The 17,853-nt window shown below is 50.3% G+C and overlaps 8 protein-coding genes across 8 annotated transcripts; 3 read left to right on the top strand and 5 right to left on the bottom strand.

The window, feature by feature from the left end:
- Positions 1-326: 326 nt before the first annotated feature.
- Z518_02051 (uncharacterized protein) lies at positions 327-3,417 on the bottom strand (the record flags this gene model as incomplete). Its single annotated transcript, XM_013419080.1, has 2 exons — positions 327-3,055; positions 3,117-3,417. The coding sequence occupies 2 exons, from the start codon at positions 3,415-3,417 to the stop codon at positions 327-329; spliced, it is 3,030 nt and encodes a 1,009-aa protein (XP_013274534.1).
- A 548-nt stretch (positions 3,418-3,965) lies between these two features.
- Z518_02050 (uncharacterized protein) lies at positions 3,966-5,506 on the bottom strand (the record flags this gene model as incomplete). Its single annotated transcript, XM_013419079.1, has 2 exons — positions 3,966-4,604; positions 4,658-5,506. The coding sequence occupies 2 exons, from the start codon at positions 5,504-5,506 to the stop codon at positions 3,966-3,968; spliced, it is 1,488 nt and encodes a 495-aa protein (XP_013274533.1).
- Positions 5,507-6,065: 559 nt separating this feature from the next.
- Z518_02049 (uncharacterized protein) lies at positions 6,066-6,845 on the top strand (the record flags this gene model as incomplete). The annotated part of the gene is made up of 1 exon (XM_013419078.1): positions 6,066-6,845. One exon carries the CDS (start codon positions 6,066-6,068, stop codon positions 6,843-6,845), a length of 780 nt encoding a protein of 259 aa, XP_013274532.1.
- Positions 6,846-7,287: 442 nt separating this feature from the next.
- Z518_02048 (40S ribosomal protein S25) lies at positions 7,288-7,757 on the bottom strand (the record flags this gene model as incomplete). The annotated part of the gene is made up of 3 exons (XM_013419077.1): positions 7,288-7,523; positions 7,634-7,691; positions 7,755-7,757. The coding sequence occupies 3 exons, from the start codon at positions 7,755-7,757 to the stop codon at positions 7,288-7,290; spliced, it is 297 nt and encodes a 98-aa protein (XP_013274531.1).
- A 367-nt stretch (positions 7,758-8,124) lies between these two features.
- On the bottom strand, positions 8,125-8,770 carry Z518_02047 (40S ribosomal protein S22; the record flags this gene model as incomplete). Its single annotated transcript, XM_013419076.1, has 2 exons — positions 8,125-8,384; positions 8,638-8,770. 2 exons carry the CDS (start codon positions 8,768-8,770, stop codon positions 8,125-8,127), a joined length of 393 nt encoding a protein of 130 aa, XP_013274530.1.
- Positions 8,771-9,227: 457 nt separating this feature from the next.
- Positions 9,228-11,248, bottom strand: Z518_02046 (uncharacterized protein; the record flags this gene model as incomplete). Its single annotated transcript, XM_013419075.1, has 5 exons — positions 9,228-9,310; positions 9,367-9,523; positions 10,401-10,490; positions 10,723-10,937; positions 11,038-11,248. The coding sequence occupies 5 exons, from the start codon at positions 11,246-11,248 to the stop codon at positions 9,228-9,230; spliced, it is 756 nt and encodes a 251-aa protein (XP_013274529.1).
- A 397-nt stretch (positions 11,249-11,645) lies between these two features.
- Positions 11,646-13,207, top strand: Z518_02045 (uncharacterized protein; the record flags this gene model as incomplete). The annotated part of the gene is made up of 2 exons (XM_013419074.1): positions 11,646-12,084; positions 12,132-13,207. 2 exons carry the CDS (start codon positions 11,646-11,648, stop codon positions 13,205-13,207), a joined length of 1,515 nt encoding a protein of 504 aa, XP_013274528.1.
- A 601-nt stretch (positions 13,208-13,808) lies between these two features.
- Z518_02044 (uncharacterized protein) lies at positions 13,809-15,650 on the top strand (the record flags this gene model as incomplete). Its single annotated transcript, XM_013419073.1, has 4 exons — positions 13,809-14,437; positions 14,490-14,798; positions 14,856-15,338; positions 15,392-15,650. 4 exons carry the CDS (start codon positions 13,809-13,811, stop codon positions 15,648-15,650), a joined length of 1,680 nt encoding a protein of 559 aa, XP_013274527.1.
- Positions 15,651-17,853: the final 2,203 nt, after the last annotated feature.

The following is a 17,853-nucleotide window of genomic DNA, read 5'->3' as shown; positions in this document are numbered from 1 at the left end:
GCACCCATAATATCTCCAGCTCAACGGTACCAGGCGGAATCTTTCTTTCCCATCCCCTTCCCATCGCCCAAGCAGCAGCACGGGACAATCAGAACAAAGACCCAGCGATATCATCTCTAATGATCTTCCTATACGCCGAATTCGAAGCCAACGACAATCAGATAGCCAACCGGGTCGTGTCAAATATACGAGCGTCGTAAAGCAGGCAAAAAAAGGACAGGAGTGAGTTTGGGCCGACAAAACCACAAATGCAGAATGACAAACTTTTGAATCCATGGCAATGTGTCGACAGCCAAGGAGTCCACGCACCCAGCTCTCTATGAGAATCATCTTTGCTGAAATTGCATACTTTGTTGTTGTTGTTGTTGTTGTTGTTGTTGTTGTTGCTGCTGCTGTTGTTGTTGAGCCATCATCTGTTGAGCATGTTGCATCTGCACCTGTTGCATTTGCTGAGCCTGCTGTTGTTGGAGAACTGCCGCCATGTTCGGATTCATGTTCATGTTCATGTTCATGTTCATGTTCATGTTCATCCCGTTGGGCATGCCGCCTCCTTGCTGTTGAGCATGCTGCTGCGCAACTTGCTGACGCAATGCCATCTGCTGTATTTGCATCTGATTCATTTCTGCCTGGCGTTTGCGAACGGCTGTCATGGCCGCACTCTTAGCTTGACTCTGCACCTGTTGTATTTCGCTGGGTTGGAGCATACTGGTGTTGCCCCCGTATTTGGCGGCTGCTTGACCCAAGAACCGCTGGGTAGAGGCGCTCAAGGTGGTTTGGTATAGCTGCTGCAATTGTGGATTCATTTGGGGTCGTTGTTGAGGATGTGGCACACCTTGACCCATCATTTGTCCTTGGGCTTGGGCGGCTTGGGCTGCAATCATCCTTTGCTGTTGCTGGGCATGGGCTTGCTGAACCTGGCCGTGCTGAGCGGCAAGTTGCTGAGGTGTCATATGATTGGGAGCTGGCGAACCGTGGTTCTGTGCTTGCTGAAGGTTTTGCATTTGAGCTTTCACATGTTCGACAACCGACTGATTGTAAGCTTTCTGGCTTTGGCTGGGGTTGGGGGACATATGTTGACTCTGTGGTGTTCCTTGCTGCATGGCTTGTTGCTGCTGTTGAGCCTGTTGACGTTGCATGGCAACCTGTCGGTCTATTTGTGCATGATGTTGAGCTTGCATATGGGCCATTTGAGCTTGAACCATTTGCGGTGTTCCATTGACCATCTGTTGCTGCATAGCTGCTTGCTGGGCAGCCGCGTGTTGCTGAAATGCGTGGCGACGCTGCATTTCGGCGGCAGCTTGTTGAGGATTCATTTGCCTAGGAACTCCGTTTGGTGCTTGGCCTTGTATTCCTGGCATCATGCCGACCGGCACCATTTGAGGAGTAGGGGCCGCCATGCTCCCACGAGGGCTAGCTTGCGTGATATGCTGAGCTGGAGTACCTTGTCGCAGGACAGGTGTTGCGTTTCTGGCAGCAGGTGTGCCATGCAGAATTTGGGGAGTACCATGCTGACTCTGTCCTTGTCTGCTAGGAACTCTGGTCATGGGAGCGCTGGGATGACCGTGTTGCACAGCCGAGCCCGGTCGAGCCGGAGATCCATGACCCTGTTGGGATCCTGATATAGCCATTGGATGTCCACCTTGAGCGGCATTGGTGACAACTGGGGATGACGCTGCGTGAGGAGTACCTTGACGAAGAACAGGCGATCCACGTTGTTGGGCAGCCATCACTTGGTTCTGCATATTCGGAGGAATGCCATTAACTTGTTGAGAGGTTGGCCTTTGATTGGCTTGAGCTTGTTGTTGTGCTTGAGTCTGCATCGCCGCTTGCATTTCTTGCTGCCTCGCTCGAAGAACCCTGGCTTCTTGCGCTCTTTGCATCATGATTCGTTTCTTCTCTTCCTCCTGCATTCGTTCTTGTTGTCCTCTTCTGGTCTCGTCTTCCTGTAGCTGTCGATCCTTCTCGCGTTGTTTCCGCTCAGCGATCTCCCTCTTAATGTTATCAAGAGCGTTGAACTTCTCAAACCGCGGCTGGAATAGCGAGGCAGCTGCTTGACCATCCACGGCTCCTGCATTGGCAGCACCGTTGCTTCCCCCAGTACGCTCATCCATAATGAGCATAAATCGTTCTTGTTCTTTCGCATGCGCATCGTCAGCTGCAAGTTCAGCAACCGTCCGTTTCCGGCTTTTAGGCGAAGGTGGCCTTGCGTCGTGGAGGGGATCTTTGAGCATCTCAGCCAGAGTCTCGGCTTCCTCCAGATTCTCCACTGGATCCAAATATAACGGAGGAGCAGTGGCATTCACAATTCGTCCTTCATACTCGAGCATGTCTTTAGGATCGATCTTCAGCTTTTGCTTCTTGAGGGGCGGCCCTTTCTCGCTCGAAGGGGTTGGGGGCATGCCAGAAATTGGAGTCTGTGAAGCGGCGGATCCGGGAATCCGACCATTCACGTTGGCTTGTGACTGTTTCCGATTTAAAGACTTTGGATCTGGCGTCATAGCATCAATGACGAGATCCATATGCCTCGATAGTATTGTAGGTCGCAAGGCAATATGATAGACCCTCGGCTGCGACTTTGTGGATTTAGGTGCCACATCGATTGTATCGTCGGAGTTGAGACCATCTTTGGTATCGCTGGACACTGAATCTCGGTTTTCTTGTTTCATCGGTGGAGATCCTGCGACAGATTGTTCTTTCGTAGGATAGGGGGCGTAGGGTGAAGGCGTAATATACTGGTTGTAATTGTGTATAGAGAATGGTTTTTCATCATCTGCGGCAGCTTCTGACGCAGCATTATCGTTTGCGACCGACTTATGATCCACCACTCGGACTATGAGCCATCCATCATAGTATTTCACCTCGGATTTCCGAAATTCTTCCACCATATCATGAGGAATCGTGCCCTTGGCCAAATGTTCGATGAAGACGCGCATTTCGGAGTGGTAGCTGAAGCTCCCATCTTGCTGATCGAACCTAAAGTGTGTGGGATGTAAGTGTACGATTAGAGAGGGCGCACACCCTTTGAATTTTCGTAGGATGTGGGATTCTTTGGGCACTATGGGTAAAGAAGCGGTCAGCATCACTGATCAATAGATGGGTCAGTAAGCGGAACGAACCATATGGTTCTGGGAATTTCTTGGAAGCCCGTTTTTCAAGAGACACACTGTCTGAGGTGTTGTTTCGTGTCGTCAAACGTTGTAATCGTCGATTTGGGCGAGCGGCGCCATTGACCGAGGTGCTATTGCTGGTGGCAGATGTTGGAGTGGGATTCTGGCCCGATAGAGTTTTCCGAGCACTGGAAGGCGACGAAGGTGGTGCCGTGGGCTTCACACCATTTGTATTTGTCTGAACTAAAGGCAAAGACGGCTTTTTCATCTTGGTTGCCGTTCCGGCAGGCTTGGCCATGACCGCAGCCATGACGGGTGATTTTCCGATCAAATCGGGTGACCCTGCTCTTCCACGGATATGACGATCTAATCCGAAGCGGATGAAACCTCCTCAAAGGGTGCTGAGCAAGTTCGCGACGCCGCTGGCCAAACGCGCATCATGAGGGGCAGACGAGGTCGGAATCAGGCTTGGGTGGGTTTAGGGGTTTGATGAATTCGACTTCCGGGATACAAGGGGTTTGAGGACCACAGCGATCAAGAAAACGGAGGCTTTATGGATAGAAATCTCGAAATGAGGATTGCTGGCGATGCGCAGTCGCAATATAGTCGAAGTCTCAATAAGGTCAGAACAAAATGTCTTGGCGCTTCTCGAAAATGCTCCAGGCTCACGTGTCCGCCAATCCTCCCCCCTAATCCTCCCCTGGCCCCCTGCTTGGCAGCCTTGCCGCCACCAGCTTTCCTGCAAATTGAAAAGGACATTTTGCATTTGCTATCATATCTGAAATCATACGTTGCATATGACAAACTAGGCCCCGTTGCCCGTTACCACAGCCATCAATATTATCCATCTCCCACCGCTCAGTCTTGGTCGTTGACCCGTCTCTGCCAGTCTTCCCCAATTTTCAAACTCTCCACTACGGCAACACGCTTGCCCAACCCAGTCCGTTCCTCTTTCTGCCACCAGGTCTCTGGCTTTTTGGTTACAGACTCGTCATCCGTGTCGATGAGACCGCCATGGCCGCCCTCATCTCCAATGACGACGACAGTCTGACGGACCCAGCCGGAGAGATCAGATACAATCTCGCCGTCCCGGCCACAGAGCGATTCTTGGATGTATACCACTTCAGGGGCAAGGCTTCGCAGGATGTGCTTGTGCCCGTTCGGAGTAGTGTATGGTAGGATCATGTTATCCCTATCCACAATTGCCATGGCCTGGTTGTAGAGGGTTTTGTAGAGGGACGATGAGTCGTCGATGGGGTTGGGCTCCACGTGGGACAAAATTCCTTCGTCTGTTCCAGAGGGGAAATCTCCTGGTGTCTGGGCAGGTGTATGAGCATCCGTCTGGCTGATATTGGAGAAGGACGACGTCATGGATTGTGAAGGCCTCCTTGCGGCCACCGGACTGAGTGGATGTGTTTTCAAATCTGGCGCATAGATGAGAACAAACACACGGGTTAAATCCGGGTCGATGTATTCTGGGAGATGTGCGAGTATCGACTATACATCTTGTTAGCATCCTTGTACCATGGGGGTTCCTTTGAAGTGCTTACTGCATGCTGGCCGACGTCCGTCTCACCATCGGCTTCGAGTCCAACAGCAGAGACCACAATAGCGACCGTCTTTTGCTTGCGGCTAGAAATTGACGCCGTTTTAGGCATATCGACATTTCCAGAAAAGAATTCATCCGCCGTGCCCCGCCTTCGTATCCCGTGCTTTATGTCTCGGTCGTTGTCGCGCTGTTCAGCTTCCTCGCTCCATCGTTCCTGATCCTCAAACGCCTCTCTATCTCCTCCACTAAGTGAATTGATGGCCGTACTGAACATTGCGCCTGCTGCAGCAACTCCGGATGAAAATGGCTTGTTCGCCCAGTCGTAGGATTGATTGGCGCCTTGTGTCTGGTCATTGGGCGGGGTAGCTGAACGGCCGAATCCAAGTGCGCTCGACATTCTTGCGACCAAACCAGTCTCCTCTTGTCGCTCTACAGCAGTGGAGCGGGCGGAACGCCACTGTCCTCCGTCATCTGGGAAACCGGTTGGCGGTGGGCCCTGAAACCCCCCGGGCGGAGGAGGTCCTTGAAGTCCTCCGGGCTGCGGCGGACCAGGCATCATCGACCCTTGCGGCGGGAATCCACCTGGCGGTGGCTGCATTGGTTGAGCAGGGAGTGCGCCGCTCATGCTGGCATAGCCAGGAGGTGGAACACCACCAGGATAATGTTCCTCATCACTCGATTCCTCTTCGTCATCGCGCCGTTCACTCCATACCCATGCAGCAATGCCGATAGTGGCTGCTGTAACGGTAAGGACCAATGGCACCCAGAAGCCAAATGTAGACCTGTTGCTCGAGGACTTGCTGGTTGCCGTCCTTCGCCTGCGCTCAGTCACGGTGTACTGGTAGGACATGGCTGTGGTGGAATATCAGGAAGGTATTGGATTAAAGAGGCATCAAAGCACTGCTTCTCGGGGCTCTCTGTGAGGTCGTTCAAGGATCAAATGTCCTTCGAAGATCGACGCCGGCAACGAGGTAGATGATCGAGGCGTCCGTTGTTTACTTTCTTCAGCCGAGGCTAGACGAGCTGGTGAAGCACCTTCTGACCAGGCTGGCGCGAGTGCGCAGCTTCGGTGAATTGTAGAGTGGACTCGGTCAATGCTCGTGCACTTGATGAAAGAGAGATGAAAATGAATGAGTGCACGGGTAATGAAAGATGGACTTTTTGAACCGAATCTGCGTGGCTGGTTAAACAAGCATGGGGATGAGATCACCAGTGGTTACCAGCCCCAGGCGTCCGCCGTCCCTAAAACACTTCCCCACGTCTCACCACGCAGCCGACGAACTAACACAAGATCCGGTTGCTCTACGAATCGTCAGCCAGCAAAACTGTCAGACCAAAAGAGATCTCAAGATGAGAGAATAATCTTCTTCACATACTGTCTCACTGATGCCTCTCCCACTCTAGCTACAATGGAAACCTCTTCCACGCGTCGGCGGGTTCCAACAAGCCAGTCTGCCACCAATTCCTCCAAACCTGTATCTTCGCATCCTTCCGAAGTCGAAGACGCCAAAGCCAGCGTGATCTCCATTCTCGATATCTTTCGTGTGATTTTCACTCTATTCGGCGTCTCCTGTGCCTTGTCCTACTACCTGACCTCCGGTTCATCCTTCCTATGGAACTACCATCCATGGTTCACGAATCCCTCCCACATTGCACATTGGTGGCGTGGTCCCTTACTCTTGACCCCAGAACAATTGGCATTGTACAACGGAACGGATCCCCAGAAACCAATATATCTAGCTATCAACGGCACAATTTTTGACGTGACCGAGGGCAAACGCACCTATGGCCCCGGTGGAAGTTATGAAGTCTTTGCTGGCCGAGATGCTACGAGGGCATTTGTGACTGGATGTTTTCTGGAAGATCGAACCGGCGATTTGAGAGGAGCGGAGGAGATATACATACCGCTGGACGACCCAGACGAGGAGATTTCCAGTGGAGCAAGGAAGATGCGGGCTGAGAAGGAGCGCAGAGATGCCAAAAAACGTGTTCTCCAAGAGGTGAGCAAGTGGGAAGCGTTCTACAGAAACCATAAGAAGTATTTTGAAGTCGGCAAATTGGTGGACGTACCGGAGTACACAGGAGAACCCCCGAAGCTGTGCGAATACGCTCAAAAGGGAAGACCACAGAGGAAGAATATGAAGAGCGCAGGAAACCCGGACAAAGCGCCGGGAAAGCCTGTTCAGTGATGATTCAAACGGGAGGACAATCAGAAGGTAGCAACAAGAAAAAGGAAAAAAAAAAAAAAATAGCATAGACTAGCAAGAGGATTGCTCGAATAGTCAGATATCATGAACGTCCATGGTCAATTGCATTGCGCCGCTCTCGACGATTCAAGCAGCCAGGAAACGGACACGGACGGCTAGGAAAAACCACGCTCGAGCGGTAATTTCGTTCAGTCCTCCCGATTGTCAGGAGTCTTGCATTATGTCTGTTCTCAATTTCACATCTGTAGCCATGACTGATCATTTCCCAATCCCACCAGATGTAAATTTCATCTCTATCACCCGGCACGGAAGCCGCTCGAAGACTTCCCCCCCTTCCTTAACTGCATACGGCAAATGTCTGAATCATGGTTTTTCATGTTCGTTCTTGCATCACAACCAAAACATCTCGACTGAACCCCAAAATCTAGTCGCCACCAGCAGCCGCTCTCGTATAGATACTGCCCTTGGAGTGTCCGACGACTTTACGAATGACTCCCCGCTCTTCAAGATCGGCGAGGGCTTTCCGTGCTAGTGAGCCGTTGATCTTCAATCTGTCGACAAGAACGGCGACGGTAATGAGACGGTACGATTGAACGTCCTTGTTGAGTTTGTCAGAGGTGGCTTTGTCCAAGACCACGGCGTGGTTAGCCTTGTCCTTGACTGCGCAGTTGAAAATGAGACAGTCAGCATTCAATCCAGATAAAAGTGTCTTGGTAAGATGGAGATGCCACGCAGATGATACTGCGCAGACATCGTGACATAAAACATACCCTTTCCCTTGGACCACTTCTTTTTTTGTTTCTTGCCGCCGGAGGATGCTGCGGGCGCCTGATATCGTCAGCAAGGAGATCCCGCTAAGGTTTTTTAAGGCGGTCTGAGATTTGAGCATACCATTTTTGCGGTGTTTGTCGTGAAGGAGAGTAAAGATGTTCGGAAGAAAGAGGTTTCAAGCTGAATGACGAGTTCTCCCGCCCTCGTTTACGAAAGAGGTAATAGGGCAAGGTCTTGGCGTGGGACTTTTGCTGGATGGCAGGCTACGGTTGCAAGCTCGCCTTTAATTGACATAGAAAATTATTATTGTGTGAGACTGAGATCTGAAATCGGTGACAGATGGTTTCATTGAAACGATGGCTGTCTTACTATCTGGGTGAGTTTTGCTTCCGAACTTGTGAGAGGTTCAGAATTCAGGTCAAAACTTTTTGGGGGGATTTTCCTTTCCTCGCTCATGCCATCATGCGTCAAAAAACTCTTGATGAAATATCTAGTAGAAGAAGCCAATGACCTTTCCAGCCACATGTTTTCTTCTGGCCTCCTCATGGTCCATGATACCAGCGCTGGTAGTCAGGACAATGTAGCCAAATTGACGAGATGGTAATAATTTGACAACCCACTTCTCGAGGTCTCGGAGTTGGACGTTGTAGCGAGGAGAGATGACACCAGTCTTGTTGAGACGGCCATTGAGTTGGATGACAACCTTGCCGCTTCGGTGATCATCGACTTCCTCGTATTCGCCAATGTAGCCTACAAGAAATTTTGTCAACAACGGTCCAAGAAGGATGTCGCGATCGAATAAACATAAACAGACATGGACAAAAGAAAGCAAATGTGTAAGATCAACCGCGCGATGACTTTCAATCTCTCGGGCACTTAAAGGGCAAAGGTCGTCGAGGAATTTTGAAACCACCGCCTAGTTATCAACCCGACAATCCGCATGTGCATAGTTGAATCCACCTCTTTCAAATAGCAAACGACACTCTGGGAAGACTAGACGTACCGTGCTTCTGCATGACAGACAGGAACTTGATGATGACCTTGGAGCTGGGTCTGATCAGGACCTGACGCTTGCCGGCCTTTTCGGCATTGTTGATGCTCTTAAGGGCGTCGTTGAGGACAGACGTTTTGACCATTTTGGCGGTATTGGGGCCTTGAGATTCTCAAGTCGTGTAAACGAGGACTTGAGGTATCTACAGACGGAAAGTTAGTCTCCAGTAGCCTCGAGCAGGAAGAGTGCCCGGTTAGGGGTTCTTCAGCTCGTGTCGCAAAAAATGAACGTATTCAGGACTGCGCTGCATGGAAATGCTACAACCCAAGAGCGCAACTGAATCGCTCATTTTTGGCTAGCTGAAGAGGGTCGGAATATTGACGTACCTCAGAGGGTTGAGAAGAGCGGACGGTAGACAGTGTTGATGTTGGACGTGGAAGAAAGGTGAACACAAGTTGGGGAGTTTTCGAGTTGAGTGCGCACCGCCAAGAGTTTTGAGGCGCTATTCCTGACTTGGCTGTGTACGGTCTTCGGCGCATCAATGATCCGAAACACTCAGCCTCGTCAGCTGCAGACGGGATTCTCGGTTTGGGAAACTGGAATCAAGTGACAGGAAGATCAGAGATCTCTTTTGCTACTCGTTCTGATTGACAATGATTATTAAGATAAACAATGTCAATAGCAACTGGCGTTTATGTTAGCCACGGTCCCCCTCTTCCAGGCAACTAGGCCAAGACTTACCAATGCTCCCCTGGCGGTGAAAGTGACTACTACCGATCCAGTCCCCAAAATCCTTTGTGTTCACCATCGCTTTCTGACACAGGAAGAATTTCACAGCTCCAAAGACAGCCACGACCATCGCTACCACAAACGTCACAACGGCTAGCAGAATCCCGAGCTTAAAAATCACTCAGCTAGCCTAGCAGAGGAGGTTCATGCTTCGATTACCACAGCGAAGTTTGCCCGTGCAGATAACGTTCTTATATGGGCGAGGAAGACGCGCTCGTTGGCTAGATGGTCCCAGGCTGAAGACAGAGAGACATGGATATAGGGCTTCAAGGAAAGAGCTCCACAGATTGGGCGTCGCCTGGCCGCTTTGGCCGCAGTATCTGAGGCCACCGGCGTTGATGACGGCGGCCCTCTTGATTGTGTCATTGCATTACCTAGCTGATTCAATTGATATTCTTGATGCTCCCGCATCTGCGCAGGTCGTTCTTGATGGTCGTGACGAGATGTGGTCGTTGATTTGTAAGATGAGAACGATTTTGAGTTGTGCTGGAGGTCGGAAATATTTCGGCAGCTGGGCATTCATTTTGTGCTTGATGGATGCGCGAAGCTAGATGGAAAGACCAAAGACACTTCAAAAGTTCAGGATTTGATATCTGGCTTTCTGCAGCACAATGATATTTTATCTGATTGGCTATAATGGATATTCCGCGGGCTAGCCAAATAAATGAAACTCCGCCCTTAAACCAAGTTTATCTCGAATCTTGATCGCTCTCCTTATTGCGGCATTTACCGCAGGTCACCAGTATTGCCCGAAAAGATTTGGAAGAATTTGGCAAGCTTTCAGAATGGAGGTGCGGCTCTGCCCCAACTCTCACGCCCCCGTCCGGCAATGCCACAAGTATACAGCTAACGTAAGCCTTGTGAGGGCGGCGACCCACCGGGACATCGGGCTCTCCGTCAAAGTCCGATGTCTTCTTGCACCAGTTCCATTTAGACCAAGTCGAGATGATCGACATGGGTTTGGCTTGTCCCATCAGGCGTCATACCTCCAATGGAGCCAGTCTTGTCGTCTGAATAGCGGAAGGGCCAGTGATCCCGGTGTAGGATGTTAGATCAATCGGCAACAATGTCTCCTGCTGCATAATTATCAGCATCCCATCAGCGATTCGCTTTGGCAAGTATCCACCGAATCCGGGCCAGAAGTATGAGCAAAATGAGTTATCGTCGGATGTTGGATACGGCTGCTGTTGTTCGTTTGGCAAGAAATATTTCCGTTGTATTGGCATTCTGAGATCAGGGAATACACCAGTTCCTGACAGGCGCAAGAGATACATGACATGCTAGAAGTGGGAAAGTATTTTTCCATACACAGGCTTGTTTCATAATCGGCGCGGAAACAGCTTTGGTAAAGGCGACTACCGGCCGCAAAATCGCGTATGTTTGTGTGATGGTAGGAAGGTGAGGCGCTGTCATGGTTGAGCTGGCATAATTCGTCGGAGCTTGAATACCATTAACTGACCTTTTCATTGAACTGATTATCGAAGAGGTAAGACTCCCGACATCACTGGACATCATTCCCACAGCTACAAAGGGTCAGTATTGAAGCTATATCTCCTTGGAATCAAATACTGTGGGACTGGTTATTGTAAAGCGAGGGAACGTTTTGCGGTCGACAATACTTACTCATAGATTGAGGACAGGTATTCTTAAGCGCAATAGTAGTCAAGCTTGATTCTCTGGAATCCTGTCCTCCACATTCATCGCGCTTGTTGGTCATGGTGGTACAACCCGATGACTCTTTGAGGCCGGAACTGGGAAGGCATAATTCAGCCGGTGGGATGATTCCCACGATACAAGTGGATGCTTTGATTGCCAGAAAATTCGGGAGAAGCATGCTGGTTATGATGCAAGCAAAACCATGGAATAAAGTCAAAGGAGATTTCCACCTTGGTATGGAGCCAGGATATGTCACGTCGACCTCATCTCCAAAATAGATTGGCTGCGTCTTCCTAATATGGTGAACATCAATCAGAATTTTCGTTTACGTGTGAAGCCGTTTCACAATTCAACGTTTGCCCGCTATCGGGAATTATTGAATAATTGGAAGAGTACGACCGAATCGCATGTCAATCAGGACTGGGAAAGCGCCGGCGAAACTGCCTCATATTTCAGTGAGTGACCACGCGTGTTTTTTCCTGCAGTGGTGCCGCGTTCACCTTCGTGTCATGAGTTCCTTCAGAGATTTGCAAAGAAATCTCCTTGCGCCGCGGGGTTGACAACATACACTCATCATGTCATTCAAGGATTCAGAACACGAGACAGTCGTCCTGAGACCTCCAGATGAAGATGGCGTCTATTTCGGCGAGGACACATGTCTAACCAGCTTCTCTGGTTGCGTTGATCTAGAATCCTCAATGACAGAACAAGATATCTCAGAATTCATTCGTCAATCCAACCATAGTCGGTATGGGAAGCGAAACGGAGTCCTTGTCCCCAGCTCACATTTACCCGTGGACGACGCTCAAGGTGTCGAAAATGATCCTGCTGGTCAGATCGAGCACGAATTGCGAGCGGAGGAGGAAAAGACCACACGGCTTCCTGAGCGATATCCCGAAGCCCGAGCAAATGAAACAGCTGCAGTTACTAGGCCAACCTCAATCAGTGAGAATGTTCTAGAGCGGAAGACGACTGGGGGCCAAGATTTCAAGACAGTTGAGCCGTTTGTATTGGGTAAGATATTGCAACGTCGAACGGACCCGTGAGCTGACAACTTGTAGCGGACAGAGATCCTTTCAACTTGTGTCAACATTCTGAACAGGATGTCGTGTACTGTTGCTTCTCTCCTGTCTTCCCAAATGCGATGAACGTCATTCCGGTGGGAGAGCTTTCGGGAACCGTGCAAGATCCGGCTCGGAATCAAGGAAATAAGAGACTTACAGATCGCCAACCATCGACTTATTATTGCTTCGAGCGTTTGCAAGACGTTGTAAAATGTGAAGTCGAGAAGAAGATGGAGCACGGGATGCTTCCTCGACTTCTTGACGGTCCAGTCAACAAAGCATTGGTGCTGGACCAGGCCGAAAAGATACATCCACCTCTGAAGGAGAAAGACTTCCGGACTTTGTATCTCCCAGAAGAGCCAACTGTGGATCCTGGAGAAGGATCAAATACTCCCAAGGCGATCCGTTTACGCCGCCAGAGACAATTCGAGATTGAATGGATTAAGGAACACCTGAAACTCAAAGAGGAAAACAAAGTCGAGACGTCGAAGACGGAAGGGACGAAATTGCGAGTTCCTGTGATTCGACATTCGACTCGTATGGAGCCTTACAGGGAACGATACAAGAAGCAAGGTCTCGAATGGTCTGCTACGGAAGTCAAGCGTAGATCGGGGTCGTCGGGAGTGACCAGTGACGTGACGAGAGATATTCCAGATCATTATCCTCACGTTGGTGAAACTCTGAACTGTTATTGCAGAGAACCAGATGAAGACGGCAAAATGGTCCGCTGCAGCTCCAAATCGTGCATGTTTGGGTTGATTCATCATCATTGCGCGGGCCTCGAGCAAATACCCAGCATTTCAGAGGAATATCTGTGTGATTACTGCAAAGCAGGTATCCCCAAAGGTTCAGAGGAGGGCGGAGAGGCTTCAAGTTTTAAGATATGCGGTCGTCGAACGGCTTCACAAGAGTCAAACCATGTGAATCGTGTGCGTGCAGATGTGATGGAGCTTGATCCTGGAGCAGACATGGTCGAACGATCGACGAAAGATTCCGAAGCACGTCCGATCAACATCTCTGGATGGGTGGCGGTCAATAGAGTGCCTCCAAAGGTCCAGGAGAGATGTTCATAATCAAGTTCCTTGGTTCCAGGGATGGCCGGAAGAATATTTGTCTAGTGATCTCCGGGTTTTGGGTTACAAAAGTTCTCGATGGGTAGACGGGTACCTGTGTAGGTAGCGGAAGTCGATGACAAAACTGCTATCCACCAGTAGACGGGATGGATGATATGTGATGGTTGGCAGTCAAAATATCAAACTGCGCTTGCAGCATTTGTGCTTCGCCAGTGGTGCCAGAGCCGCCAAGCAGCCGATTTCCGGTGCTGCTGCAAACTTTGATCCCGGATGTGTTTTGTTTCTTCTTATCTCAGCTTTTTGACACCTCGAATGCTCGACTCACTCACTCCGTCGTCTCTTGTCTATTTCGCCTTCACTTGGCACAATCCGCAATATACCGACATAGGCCGCGACTTAGAACCAACCGAAATATCCCACTGCCCGTCATCCCGGGACGTCGGTTCTTTTGGAGGCGCCTGATACCACGACTCCATATCACACTTGCAAGGGTTTGCCTGTGCACACCTTGCTCCATTTCCGACTCTGACCACCTCCAAGTGAATCTATCCTGCGCCAACGATTTTGACTCTCTCGAGCACATCACCAACGGCTGCTCAAAATGTCAGGACTCGATGTCGAAGCCCTCCTCGACTCCACCGCTACAAATGAAGTCAAAGATTCTCTCAAAGACCACGATGATCGTCATCGCAACGACCGCTCCGATCGCCGAGATAGAGACAAATACCGCGATGGCTCCCGTGATCGGGACAGGGACCGCAGGAGACGCGACCGCAGCCGAGAACATCGACGAGACCGAGATGATGACATGAGAAGCCCCAGAAGCGATCATGGCAGTGCTAACGGCAGTCACAGAAGTAGCAGGAGGAGGAGCCGCAGCCGTGATGATGACAGAAGACGTTCTAGACGGGACGATGATTATCATCGTAGACGTTCCAGATCTCCAGAATATGATCGCTACTACCGACCGGGAGGACGATCCAAGCGTGACGACGATGACCGACGTGATCGAGACCGAGACCACCGACGATCGGCAAGCCCGAAAAAACGTGTCAAGAGCAAGACTCCCGAACCACAGCTTACTGAGGATGAGCGTGACAGGAGAACCGTGTTCGTTCAACAACTTGCCGCTCGTCTTCGCACCAAAGAGTTGATTCAATTCTTTGAAAAGGTTGGGCCTGTCAAGGAAGCCCAGATTGTGAAAGATCGAGTCAGCGGCCGTTCCAAAGGGTGAGTTGTTTTTTTCCTTGCCCTAACCTGGCATCTCACTGACCATAGACAGGGTCGGCTACGTCGAATTCAAAAATGAAGAGTCTGTTCCGCTCGCCATTCAGATGACCGGCCAAAAGCTTCTCGGAATCCCCATCATTGCTCAACTTACTGAAGCAGAAAAGAATCGACAAGCCCGCAACCCGGAGGCGACGAGTGGCAATCACAACTCGATACCTTTCCATCGTCTCTACGTGGGAAACATCCACTTCAGCATTACCGAACAAGACTTGCAGAATGTTTTTGAGCCCTTTGGTGAACTCGAGTTCGTTCAACTTCAGAAAGAAGAAGGAGGGCGAAGTCGAGGTTATGGTTTTGTCCAGTCAGTGTGCCCCACCGTTCACTTCATTCATCCTCTGGTTTCCTAATTCGTCCACAGGTTTCGTGACCCCAATCAGGCTCGTGAGGCTCTTGAAAAAATGAATGGTTTTGACCTTGCAGGACGTCCTATCCGAGTCGGACTCGGCAATGACAAGTTCACCCCCGAATCTACGGCAAATCTCCTTCAACGTTTCCAAGGTCAAAACCAATCTGGGTTCCAAGGTTCTGCCTTCTCTGGCTCGGGTGGCCGAGGTGCTCTCGCTGGTGGATCTGGAGGCACTTTTGACCGAGCCGGCGGCCGTGATAGCGACAAGGGCGCTGGTGGTGCAAGTGCGCTGGACGATACCGATGTTGCTGGTGTGAACTTCAATAATTACAGCAGAGATGCGTTGATGCGGAAACTTGCTAGGACAGATGATTCCACTACCGAATCCGATGCCAAACGAAATGCCGTGCCGAAGAAAGAAAGCAAGCCGCTTCCCGTCAACGTGAGCCAAGCCAGCAGATGTGTTCTGCTCAAGAATATGTTTGATCCCGCCGAGTAAGTCTGGATCACCCCTTTTTCAAACCATCAACTTGCCAACCCATATTTAGGGAAGAGGGCGATTCTTGGATCAAAGAACTTGAGGACGATGTCCGTGCTGAGTGCGAAGACAAATACGGCCATGTCGTGCACATCGCACTTGACCCAAACACTCAAGGCGACATCTACTTGAAATTCGAGCGAGTATCAGGCGGCGAAAATGCCATCAAAGGTCTCAACGGCCGATATTTTGGCGGTAGGCAAATTAGCGCGCAGCCCGTCGTTGATGCCGTCTACAGCAGTTTATTCTCTCGAACCAAAGCCCTGTGAATAGCCGAACCAACCTCTGCACTGCTACCCATCGACTCCGCCACACATTTTATGGACCACGTGGGAAATGAAAGAAAGACGGGACATCTTCATTGATCATTGACTTTTATTACTAGGGGATTCAGGCGATTACCTACCTGTCAACCACAGTATTTGTTGTATGAAGTAAAAATGGGGGAGGGGGGGGAACTCGAACCGCGCTTTGAGAATGACATGCTTTATTGACGTGCTCTAGTTGATCTTGATTCCATTACCTGACCTGGAGTTCTTAGGACAGGACAATAGTCGTCGTCGATGCCGGCCACTGGCACAGAATCTAAGCACCCGAGTCCATGACAGATATCTGGGTGCTCGGTAGGTTGGCACACTGCGTTCCTCACTTTGATGAAGTTGAATTCTAGGGTGAATATATGACGAAGGAGAAAAGAACACCGTGTGTGTATTTGATCTATCATCTTCGTTGTTTGTCCATTTGAGTTTTTGACTGGTTGTTTTGCCCGCTCCATTGGTGACATGACCTGCTAGACTGTGTTGTAGTTTCTAGAAGCCTATCCCTATCGACATGGCCGAGAGGATGTCAGTCATCCATGCCGACGACTACGACGAGCCCCGTATCCTGCGCTCCTCGATATCGACCCTCTCATCTATGTCGACCTCCATCTGTTAGCATCGTGATAATCTGTCTATCTACGACATCATCTTAGACGGAACCTACAACATCGACTTTCTGAGACACAACATGGTTTCAATCATGGTGTTATTAAACCGTTCTCAACTACAGGAAAGCCAGGTCCAAACGCCAGACCTCAGCCGGCCGTTTCCTTCCCGGCTCCCGGACGGGAACCCTAGGCCCCGCTTTTGAATAGACGCGCCTCTCCTCCCCCAGACGACTAGCGATGCGGTGGAGGTGACATGACAGCCCAGATGCCCTGGTCGTTAATGTCAAAAACTGTCGATATACTTTGGACAAGAATATTTGTCTGAAGCGAAGAAAGGAGCGCCGTCCGTTGAATCGTTGAAAATGATTCGGTGGAAAGCGGGGACTGGGGTTCGCTGTCAAGATATGTCCCTGTCCCTAGCAGGGACCTCATATGGTGTTTTTGCACATTTCGAGCCTCTTTGTCAGAGCTCGAGATGTGGATAAATGGGAGCTCAGTACGAGACACCTTTTCTTGGCGCTTGACATGTCAATACGTTCAAGCTCTCGACGTCTTCTCTCATTGGAGCAACTGTATTCGGGGACGGTGGGCCGCTGGGCGAAGGTATTGGATGGACGCTCGTCCAGGAGGGCTGCCAAGCTGTTTCCCCTGAATGGACGCGCAGGTTCGTGGATGCTGTATAAGGCTTGATGCCATGTACCACACCGTGTGTTTGAGTCTGCTCTGATCTAGAGGATGGCTTCGTTCCTCTTGGGGTTTTTGTCCTGCGAAGGTTAATGTCGTCTTTGCTGCATGAAGATGGATGTTGACGCATTGGACCAAACGGACAGCTAGTGACACGATACCATCGATCTTTCCTCAAGTGTGACAAACATACTAATCAAGTGTCGACGAATATGGGAACTCTACTTGGCTTGCAGTTGCATGGCTTCCGGTATCGAGCCCATCTAGTGTCGACAATCAGAGACGTGGACGCTTGAGGATGGCCTCAATGGCGATGTCGATACCCTCCCAACCAACTCTACTTAGCAGATGGGCTGCGTATGATCCACCCTTTCTGGCGATGATATTGTGCCCACTCGAGTCGATCTGAACTTTGAGACCGCCCGAGCATGCCGTAATGGGTCATTGGTGACTTCTGTTGCTGGCTTTGATGAACTCTGGGCCGTTGGTCCAACTTGTACTCATCAAGCACATGGTCCCAGTCGGTAGGAAGTTTGCTGCCATCCCGACCATAGCCTTTTACGTTGTTCAACCCTTTGACATGTGAGCTGCCAGGGATGTTGCGAGCTGGTCAACTCTGATCTTTCGTCGACGCTGCAGCATGTGTTCGTCGAATCTGTTATTCTCTTGACCCTTTTCGGCATCATAGGGGTCGAGTTCGTCTTTTCCCCGGTTGGTTTTTTTCTATGCATAGCTCTCGGTGAGCAATGAATGCTATTTCCTCATCTTGCAAATTTCCATCGAGGTGTATTACAGTGCGAGACCAGCATTATGCTTTTCTTTGTCTGTCAAGAGGCATCAGCCTTTCCAGCCATATGAAA

This window comes from Rhinocladiella mackenziei, assembly GCF_000835555.1.
Source record: "Rhinocladiella mackenziei CBS 650.93 unplaced genomic scaffold supercont1.2, whole genome shotgun sequence".
Taxonomy (NCBI): Eukaryota; Fungi; Ascomycota; class Eurotiomycetes; order Chaetothyriales; family Herpotrichiellaceae; genus Rhinocladiella; species Rhinocladiella mackenziei.
The sequence above is the reverse complement of the archived record's forward strand: the minus strand, read 5'-3'. Positions and strand labels throughout refer to the sequence as shown.